General features: G+C 36.8%; 1 protein-coding gene across 1 annotated transcript in view; it reads left to right on the forward strand.

The window, feature by feature from the left end:
* PITPNC1 (phosphatidylinositol transfer protein cytoplasmic 1) overlaps positions 1–10,978 on the forward strand; it is a 72,402-nt gene that overhangs the window by 55,664 nt on the left and 5,760 nt on the right. Inside the window, exons 7-8 of the mRNA XM_031598817.2 lie at positions 5,036–5,191; positions 5,889–5,952. Coding sequence (XP_031454677.1) covers positions 5,036–5,191; positions 5,889–5,952 — 220 coding nt within the window. The remainder of the gene's footprint in view (positions 1–5,035; positions 5,192–5,888; positions 5,953–10,978) is intronic.

Consider the following 10,978-nt stretch of genomic DNA (forward strand, 5'->3'; position numbering starts at 1 on the left):
ATGATGATTTGGAGGGCAGTTTATTAGCTGTTACAAACAGGCACAGAGTCCCATTCTGTCATCTATGGAGGCAGACTGACTTCAGGTGCCAGAAGTGTTGTCCTTTTGGAAGACTGGAGGAGGTATGACTGCAACAAATCTAGATATCCCAAAGCAGATGACTTAATGGCTATCTATAAACTTTGTCATTAAGTTACCACCAAAGTCTTTACCACTTCTCCCACATCTTAAATATAGCATTTTTTGGTGACCATGGACCTAAAACCCCTGAAAGTTTTAAGGTGTTTAGAAGTCATGTTTCCAAATCTGCATGTACATAATCACATCGAATACAGAATTATGTATTTCTTCATAAAGAATGAACAAGCTTACAGGTAGGAGGATCTGTCTTATTTCAACGTCAGTGAATAAGTATCACCAGCTATCACATATTCCCCATATATGCCTATGTATTTATCTGAATTATAGAAAAGAACAAAACTGAGTTTTGCTGAGGGGTGAGAGAGGGCCTCAAGTGAATCATTCACTGAAATGAAACTTCTACTGTAGACATAAGATACTGAGCAACATGTTCTTTGCCAATTCTGAGAACTTGAATATAGGAGCAGTGTTTCATTTCCTGTTTATAACAAAGCAGTTGAGCATTGGACACTCGCAATAAACTTCTTTAGTTACCTGCAAATAAAAAGATTTCATACAGCTGCTGCAGTTTTCTTCCTCAATTGCTGACTTTTTTGACTTTAACTGCACTGTAGTGGGTCCTGCTTACTCCTGTCCAGTGCTTTGTGGATAACAAGGTTTGTCATGTTGCTGATCCAGGAAATTGTGGTAGCTGATATAATACAGATGCTGCAGTCCCCACTGTGAGTAACATCTCAGTACTGTAGTTCAGCACAGGGCACAGACAAAACAAATGAAAATGCTCTTTTACTGACTAACGTCAGTTGTGAGCTCACATGAAGGCTGACTGGATTATCATATTTTAACCTCACAACAGTCCTGGTATTCACAGTTCTGAAGAATTTGCTGGCTCTTGCAGAAAACATCTTTTTATGGAAATTAAGAAAAGAAAATGTATTTAACAAGTGACTCCTCATAAATCTCTGCAGCAGTGCCTTTACATCAACAAATCTTTCTGGAGCACTAAGCTGTGTAAGCTGAAATCCAAAACCTAACCTCTGTAGCTGGGTGGTGAAGTGCCGGATCACATATATATTAAAACCATGAAGGAGTGGTTCTGAAATTCAAGCTCAAACAAAATCATCTTCAGCTTAAAGTGGGGAAATAAAGAGGGACTGAATTTTGAAAGCATGTTGGTGGAATATTTTGTGATAGGACTCTGAAAAAAATGAATCTATATGTGGGGTCTTCAAATCATGATGCTGATGTCATTAATGACAAGTATACTCATTAAGACTTTGGAGTTATATTCCTATAAGCAACAAATTTAATTATATAACCTTAAGAAAAAAATAAGATTTCAGCAGTAAAGCTGAAAAGGCATGACTACAAACCAGTGCCATATTTCCACGTTGGTGTTTGCCTCCTGGAAAACAGGTCACAGTTCCACATCTGCTGCCCATAACATCTGCAGTTCCCAAGGTGCACTGAGTAAATAAATGCTAAATACAAAATAATGGAATCCCCAGCAGTAAGTGTGCTGTCACAAACTGCCAGACGAGGCCTAAGTAAGAAGCACTGGGAAGGTGCTGTGTTTGAAACCATGCCCAGCACACTGTGGCTTTTATTTTATTTCACTGTAGTTGTATGTTTTATTCTTAAATAAGCCCAGCTCACAGGTAATGATGTTTTTGCTGTGTTATCAAAAGTGCTATTTTTAAATCTCTCTGCACCTGGCAATAATGCATTGCAAATACAGAGTAGGTTTTGCCCCTCTTCAGCAAAAGGATTTGCCAGATGGGCTTTCCTAATAAATTGGGTCTGATAAAAGCACAGGAAGGTTATTTAAACAAAAAGATTTTTGCTATGCCATTGTATTTAAAACAGATTGAGGATTTTACTAGTAGACAAAATGAGAGAAAAATAGTGAATTGAGGCTGTATTATTTGGATGCTTCATTTTTTTTTTTTAGAAGAAAGATTTCTTTGCTGTAAATCTTAATCTAACACTTCAAAGCAATGAGTTAGGCACATAAAATCATTCTGGGTCCAAGTTCTCACTGATTTCAATGAGATCAGATACTGGACATCATAAGGTTAGCAGTCCTGGTCACATCAAAGGTCTTTGTGGCTTGGGATGTGCCTAGTGTCCAATAGCAGAGGTCTAGGAAAGGTATAAATATAAGTAAACATGCAGAAATTCTTCCCCTAAATACTTTCTTGTATGAGTGTGAGAAATTTCTGGGCCAGAATTTGTGTCTTTCTGAAGTACTCTGAGACTTCTTTTAAGCACTTAATTTTTTAGCATCTGGGTTAAAAGGCCAATTGTGTTGGTTTTACTTAGGATGAGTCTCCTCTGTAAAACAATCGTGTCCTTTGAACAAATGGCCAAGAGGTCAAACTCTCAAGTTCCCTCTGCTTAATGTGGCCACGTATCTCACGCTGTACTGCTCAGCCTGTACCATCCTTACGTGCAGCTCCCACTGAATCGAGTTGTAGCTCACCTGAGCAAGCACTCAGTGAAAGCTTTGACATCTTAGACTTTCATACAACAGTCTGGAAATTTATTTCTGTGAATTCTTTTTTTTTTCCTGACTTCTGTTCATCTGTTTGCAGTTTTTTTAGTAGCAATATCTTAATGTTTTCTGAAAGACAGGAATTTCCATTAAAGCTATTAGATACAAGTTGTCCAGACACCCATCGTTGCCTGCCTCTTTGCCTGAAACTGTCCAGCCAATTTGTGACTGTACATCATGTCCTTCTAGAAAAATGGACATCATTAAGGGAAGTAAAGGTGCCATCTCTGCACACTCTTAAAAGGATTTGGAACTAGAAGTGATATCGTGGATGGACTGCATTGCAGTAATTGGATTGTTTGGAGATCACCAACCTAAGAAGGATTTCCATTATGAATCCACTTGTCAGCTGTGTTAGCTTTATAAGAAAGAAATAAAGAAAAACAAAAATTCCTTTTTTTGTACCCACGCAGAGGGTGCTTGCAGTTGAACAAGACACAGCTCTTGTGCACAGCTTAGCAGTCACGTAGGGTAGCTGTTCATCACTGAACTTTTATTTATAAATTTTGAAAAATTGGTATTGACTCAAATTCATTACTTTAATCCCTTTGGACTGTACTGAAGTTATTCCATTATGGCTCTGGTTGTGATAGAAGGGTTACAGAGCATCCCTGCGTAACACTCAGTGTTATTACAAGGTGCATCCAAAGTGCTTCATCAGTAAAATGGCATCGTCACTGCAGTGCTGTGTGCGTGTAAGAAACAGCAGATCCCTCCGTACTATTGCCTTTTGATTTTCCTTTTTATAAAGAAATGCCTATTTTACTCTGTAGTATTTAGCAGAAATCTTTAAAATGACACTTTCTGTAATCTGTTTCTTTATTCATGGAACCATTAAGAAAGGATTTTGCATCTTAGTTCTTCCTTTTTTATTTTTTCTTTCTATTATTATTACTATATTGCTTGCTTCAGGCAGTAATGAGCTATAAAACAGCCCTTTCAACCAGAAAATATCTAGATCAATCTGAGGTCAAGCTTTATTGAGTGAGAAGAATGGCAACAGCATGTGACTATGAGTTGTGATATACAGAGGTATGTTGCTATGATATATGATGACGCTGAATTGTTTTTTATGGTAATTTAACACTGAAGCCTTATTAGGGTTCAAGTTTAAAGTTTCTATTTAGAAAAGAACGTGTCAGCAATAAAACCAATGTCTTTCACAGAGAAAGAAGCCTGTCACCTCATTAGAACTTTGGAGAGGAGCTTTAATGACTGAGCTGCAGTTTATGGAATAGAACAGAAGCTAACTGTGCACCTATTAAACAGGAGTGGTGCTGGTTGATATGTAAGATCAAACTGCATGGAAAAAATAAAATCAGAGTAGTCTTACCAATTCTTTTTGTTTCTCTCCTATTTATCTTCCATTGAGCACATCATTTACGTACACACTTAGATAACTGCTTTTTAACAGAGGATGAATGTAAGAGGTTTTCTCAGGTCTCAGCTTTGAGGACTGGTGCTTATTCTCAATGACACATTTCAGAAGCTGCAATATAAATTTACAGAAACTTCATTATCTTCAAGTTCTTCTGAAAATCAATATTTATGTGTACATTATTTCCATTTTCAAAATTTAGGTAGCAGGAATGGACATAAGGTGAGGTGCAGTGGAATCATACAGATATGGAAAACATTTTCATAGTAAAAACTTTGTCCTGTCTGAATAAAAGCAAGCCTTACTGAACTGCTATCCTTACTGATTGCTTGTTTGATTCTTGTCTTGGTATTGTAATTTCAGCACCAATTTGTTTGATTTTGCAGTTAGTTAAAGAGACAGTGTTTAAATTAGCTCTACAGTGTTTTGCCCAAACATACTGTATCTCAGTTGTAAATGGAAATGGCTAAATTGGAGGAGTTTTGTGCTTGACCAGTCACTTAAAACTGCAAACGGGTCTTATCAGCCATGGTCCTGTCTTCTGGACATGTCAGAGCTTAAACTAGACGTGCTTTCATGAAGACAAGCGAGTCACACTGGGGGAGCAGTGTAGAAACAAGTTCTAAAGAAGTAGCATTGTTTCCAAAGGCCATAAATAACACTCGGAGTGCATTGCTTTGGAATGACTTGCAAGAACATGTTTTCCTACAGCAGAAGATGTCCTACATCAAATGAGCTTCAAGATATCTTCCAGGAGTGCCATCAACTTACTGGCTGTTGGATTAAAGAAAGGATTTGATTTTATTATATCCTTGTGCTTATTTAAGTCAATTTTACATTACTTTTTCATTATGTTTATTAGTGTGTTTTCATATGTTATCTTATCAAAACACTTACTTCTGCAACCTGACAAACAGGGCTCACTCTCCAAGATCTCTGAACGTGTTTTCTTTGTTGTGCAGGATCCTAAATATTTCAAGTCACAGAAGACTGGGAGAGGCCAGTTAAAAGAAGGCTGGAGAGAGACCCATCAGCCCATTATGTGTTCCTACAAACTTGTGACTGTGAAATTTGAAGTTTGGGGACTTCAAACCAGGGTAGAACAATTTGTACACAAGGTGAGCGAAACAGGAGCTGTTTCTTATCCTTCACATAAGCAGAACTCGAGTACTGTCCTGCACAGGAATATATCTGTGTCTCTGCTGGAAGCAGCAAGCTCAGCTGGATTTTTTTCAAGGCCTGAAAGTAGAGCCGAAGTGTTCATCTCTGGGTAGAAACTTAACAAAGCCAGCAGTTGCTCAGGTCTAAGGCTGAGAAAAACTATCAGTAATGCTTTTAGTGCTGTGATCAATTTGAGCTCAGGTATTTGTAAGTATGATCGAGTAATATTCAAGTAGCAATGATGGACAGTGTTTGTCTTACAAACAGGTGGTGGGAAAGTTTTCCAGTCAGTCTAGTAAAAAAAAAATAAAGAATTCATTAATAGCATGGCAGCCAGATTGTAATATTTTTCCTTCCACGCGTTTAAAGAATTAACAAGGAAAAGGTTCCCATTTATTTGCCCAAAAATTATGGTATTCTGTACATAGCAAGTAGCTTCCCATGCTATTGATATCCATGCTGATGTGATTCAGTGTTGGCAGTAGTTCCACTTGAAGTGGGAGATTGTACTGCAAGATTTTAGAGCCAATGTACCTGACTCTCTACAGTATGTCTTTTTTGGATAAAACTGACAGTATATTTTTCACATTAAATCTTGCTGATTTTTGCTTTCCTATTTTTGCAAAGGTATTTAACCTTTTCCTTGTTTCACAGGTGGTCAGAGATATACTCCTGATTGGTCACCGACAGGCTTTTGCCTGGGTTGATGAGTGGTATGGTAAGTATTTTGCAAATTAAATCCACTTGAAAGGGTGAGTGAGAATCTTATCACAATTAAAAGCAGATTTCCATTTGTTTTCATAGGCCATCAGGTCCCATCATAAGTTGTTCATGTAGGAATCTGAAGTAATTTCAGTTTCGCTGGAACATACAGGGCTCATTGGCAGCAGGTTCTTTGTTAACAGGAGTAGGTTGTATGTTATGACAGCCAGTAGGCATCATACAGGATGCTGTTATAGCCCAGGCAACTCAGAATGAAGACATCAATCCAGTCATCCTGCACTGTAGGCAGGTAGAATCTTTTGCTTCTGGCAGGATTCATCTACATGGAGAGCTGCTTGCAGATTTTATTTGATTATTTCCTTACTGCAAACTCCTAGGGCCTTATCCAACACAATTTCAGCTTTTTAGGGAAGTTTTAAATTAATATATACTGCAATAAAGAGAATATAGAACTCTAACATCCTTTGTGAAAAATAAATCTGAATGTAAAAACCATAAGGATTGGTTCAACAGCAGCTGTTTGTGAAAACTGAATCCATGCACAGCTGTAGGAATGGATGCTTTCTGTAGTAGAGTAATTCCAGATATCAAAACAGAAAACTCTGTTATATAAGTTGATGGGACTTGTCCTTTGTACATGTATTTTCAGTAAGATGTAGCCATAATCATACATATTTCTATAACTTAAAACATCCCTCTTAGTACATGATAGTTATTTGGAAATATGTTTAGAAAGCTTATTTAAGTCCTCCATAACCTTCTGGAAATGATTTTGAGCCATTCATGTGGAAGAATGTTTCTGAGTTCAGATGGAAGTCAGAGCAGTGCCTTTCTGTATTGCTCAGAAGTACAACCAATTACCCCAGTTGGTGTAAGCACAGACATCTCCAGTGACTTTATAAACCTGCAGAAACACATTTTTTGAAATTATAGAATTAATTGCTTATGATTTTAGTGCTTACTTCTCAGGTTATGTACAAAACATTAAAAAATCTGGACTAACTAAAATAGATATGAATTTAGTTTAGGTAATTCTGTGCTGTCTGCAGCCTTTATACACTGCATTGTCAAAGGCATAACTCTGCCCTTACACCTCTTCACATTAAGAATAATAGGTGGTAAGAATTGCTGACTAGAAACCTGGTATTTCTTTACCCAAAATAAGTGAGGTCCAATTTAAATGCGACCAGTGCAATTTAATACATATGATGTGTGAAATTTTTATGATACTGTTCTTGATATGTTTATTTGTGTGGAGAGAAATTTTCAAATATATTGTTTTTAAAGAGTCTGTGTGCCTTCAATGTGTCTGTTATTATATTTTTTAAATTAAAGTTTGAGGAAGACTGAGATGATGAAAGTCTGCTAAATCAAGAAACCAGTGTATTAAATTCAGTTATCAAACATAGTATGTTACTGATATTACTGATTGATTACTCTTACTGCTGCCCTAAGCATGAATGTGTTCTGTCATTAAATTTACTAACTTGCTTTTAGCTTTATTATTAAGAAAATCTATTTTCAGAATGCTGCTTACTACTAAAAAGCATGTTCTCTGCTTGGCAAAATGCACTTTAGTATGTTATTTTCGTGGCTCATAAGCTTGTCTTTTGTTACAGGCAATAGTAAAACCAATAGGTTAAAAAAGTGTTAGTTAAGGGTATTTCTTGTTTTATTTTGTTCAAAATTGTAGATTTCATTTTCAATGATAAATGTATTACAGCATGCCATGGATATAGCAGCTGAAGCTGTATCTTTCTTTAAAAGCTATCTCATAAAATACACCAAGACCTTGATATCACATAACAAGAAGTGGTGTGATATAAAAATTCACAGATCCAGGTGACACATAATAAACTTGAGAAAAATGATAGCCTTGAGAAGAAAAGCATGGTGTACATTCCCAACAGTGGTATGCAATTCTGAGTAGGCTATGCTAATAAAGTGGTATTTTAATGTGATTTATAAAAGATTGATGGCTCGTTTCTTGAAGCTCTGAAATTATCAAATAATAGTAAAGAATGGATCAATACTCTGCCAGCCATTGTGTTCATTTACACCTTACTCAGAAGTAGAATACTGAGAAGAGTGAGGCCAGAAGTCAGCTAACTGGATCCTGTGTTTTTCCTAACAGTGTGATTTATGACTTAACAAGCTGAGTTACATAGCAAGCATTCAAGGCACTGTTCACTAGTTAGACAACACCAGGCATGCCTAGACAGAGGCAGATGATCCTAGAATTAGGGCTATTTGTAAAGTACCTGTAACTTTTAGAATGCGCTAAATGCCTTGAGACTACAAAACTATTAATGTATTCATTATTAATCCACTTATTAGTGTGATTAAGTATTAGCTCCTAAAATCTTAGCTGATTTGTGTTCTAACAGTGTAAGTATTTGCTGGTTTTAAGATATACTGTGCAAAGATAACATATTTTAGAAAGTTCCTACAAAGGTAAGTAAATCTTTATAATTCTTCTATCCTTTACTGCAAGGGATCTTCTAAAAAGATTTTAGAAGATCTTGGCTTTTACCAAGGCCTGCACCTGAATACTTTTTGCCTACCTTACATTACACAGATTCTCCCAAACAATTTCCACTCCTTCCTGTTCTCTGGCTCCCTTTGACTAAACCTTCTTATACCTTCCTTGGCTGCTCTAACTACCTTTATGAGTCAAATTTCATAAAGCTAGTTGCTCCATGCTTTTATTTTTTAGATCACTTTTGGTTTCTGCTGAAATACTGTATTCCTTGCACCTTCTCCTTAAAAGATTAAGTTTGCATTTGAATCGGTGGAAAATGCCAACAATTTTGAACTTTTTACAGATATGACTATGGATGATGTTCGAGAATACGAGAAAAATATGCATGAAAAAACCAACATTAAAGTTTGCAACCAACATTCATCTACTGTGGATGAAATAGAGAGCCATGCCAAAGCAAGAGTATGTCAATTTTTAAAACATATTGCCCATCCTCAACTGATAGATGCACAGAGATCAGAGAATAGCAGCCAGCTGATCTTGCTTATCAGTCAGTGGAATTTCTGGGAGATTTTGCCTCAATAAAAATAATATTTTACTCCCTGGAGTGCAATCATACCTTTTGTTTGCACTGTAAATGGCCACTGAAGAAAGGGTGGGTTTGGGCTCATGTGCACCTCCTTATCTTCAGAGAAAACAAAATTATCCAATCTCAGCTGGATACATACGAGGTTGTTAAATATCCATTTTGCATTCTACTATTTGAATAGTTAAAAATTCAAAAGTTCAGAGTGCTTCAGTCAAAAAGCCAGGAACGTGGGGAGTGGAAAGGGTCTGTGAGACTGGTAAAATTTTTTGGTTGACCGGGAAAGAAAGTGAATGACTAATTGACTTACTGATTTTAATGTCATCACTAACCAGCTACCAACGAGGTTATAGAGGAAGTGCTTTCAGAAGTGTATACCAGCAGTCTGTGGAGAAGTGCAGATTTCTGTGTAGGTGCTCTGATTCAGATTATGGAAACTGTAAGAAGCTGGGTTCTTAATTTAGGCACTTCAAGCAGATGCTTAAAATTGAAAAACATTAGTATCTGCAAATAGAAAAGATGTGATAATATTTGCTTCTAAAAATATTATTCTTTTGTTTCTACTGACTGTAGAACACAGCAATGGTTTTACTCGGGTAACAAGTGTGGGGCAATGCCTTTTGTCCTAAATCCTTTGTTCTTAGTAAGAAGTCTCACCAGCCTATATGAGGTTACCTACAGCATAGACTGAGAGTCAGATTTGACTTTGGCTCTATGCTGCAGCATTTGGGTTTGAAGGAAATCTGCCATTCTGAGTTCACATGTAGCCAAATTACCATGGAGGTCAGGACAGAATTAGTCATTAAAGAAAAAAGAGACAGAAGGTGCATTTCCCACAGTCTGAACCTTTTTAGCTCGGGGTAAGTACTTGTTTTGCTTGAGTGTAAATCAGAACAGAGGTGATTTTAAAGCAAGTGTGAGCTGAAAAGTGAAATTTAGCTGAAGGGACAAAGAGTATTTCATATCTGAATTTAAAATTGACAGTCTTGGAGAATATTTTGTATTAAGACTTCCATCAGTCTTCACTTAAATGGACAGTAAACTGATAAGTCTTCCTGTCCTGTTTCACTCTGATTCATTCAAGATAAGCTTTATTTTATTCTGTAGAGAACACCTCAATCAAAAAGAATTGAGATAAATGCATGGTCTTCCTTTGATGTCAGAGTATTTTCAAACAGTTTGGGTTCAGAAAGACTACACTGTGTTAGAGAACAAAATGCAATGAAAATCAGCAAAACAGGTTCAAATCTGTCTCAAAGACAAGTAGGTACAGTTCCTCTGAGACCATCTGTTTATTTCCAGCACTTATCTCAGATTTGAAAATTGCTTAGTCCTCACCCCTCATAAGTGGCACAGCTCTGTAGGCTGAAAGGGTCCTTGAAGTGTAGTCTGCATCGAAGTGAGAGGGCAGCTGGCAACTTGTGTGTTTTGTGCATTTCATATGCTGGAATACAACATAAAGATTCTTCTATATAACATTTACAGCTAAGGCTACAGATGCCTGCAGCTGGATAATATGTACTGAAAAGATAGGATTTTGTCATACATATGGTAAGCACTATTGCCAGTCCCGTGTCTCAGACATCCAAATGTGCCAGAATCTTAAGTTGATTAAGAAGCCGTTATTTATATTTGGGTTTGTTTGTTTTACTTCACAGAAAGCAAAGAATCTGTAAAATGGTTTATTGAAACCTGAATGGAACTGCCAAAGTGCAGTCTTGAAAAAGAATGCCATATACCAGGAGATTTATATAGTCATAAAGTTGATAACAATGGAGAAGAAAGAAGAGAAAGTGGAAGCAGAAATGACTTTTGTTATTTGAATATGAAGTAGGAGTTATCTGTATCCTACCAAAGTCCCACATGATTTAGATCATAAGTTTCTTTCTTACCCTGAACATCACCTGACTCTGCTGTTGTAGTGACAGTGGGGCCAGGGAGCAGCAGAACTAT

Source organism: Phasianus colchicus, chromosome 20, assembly GCF_987193195.1.
Source record: "Phasianus colchicus chromosome 20, bPhaCol1.hap1.1, whole genome shotgun sequence".
Taxonomy (NCBI): Eukaryota; Metazoa; Chordata; class Aves; order Galliformes; family Phasianidae; genus Phasianus; species Phasianus colchicus.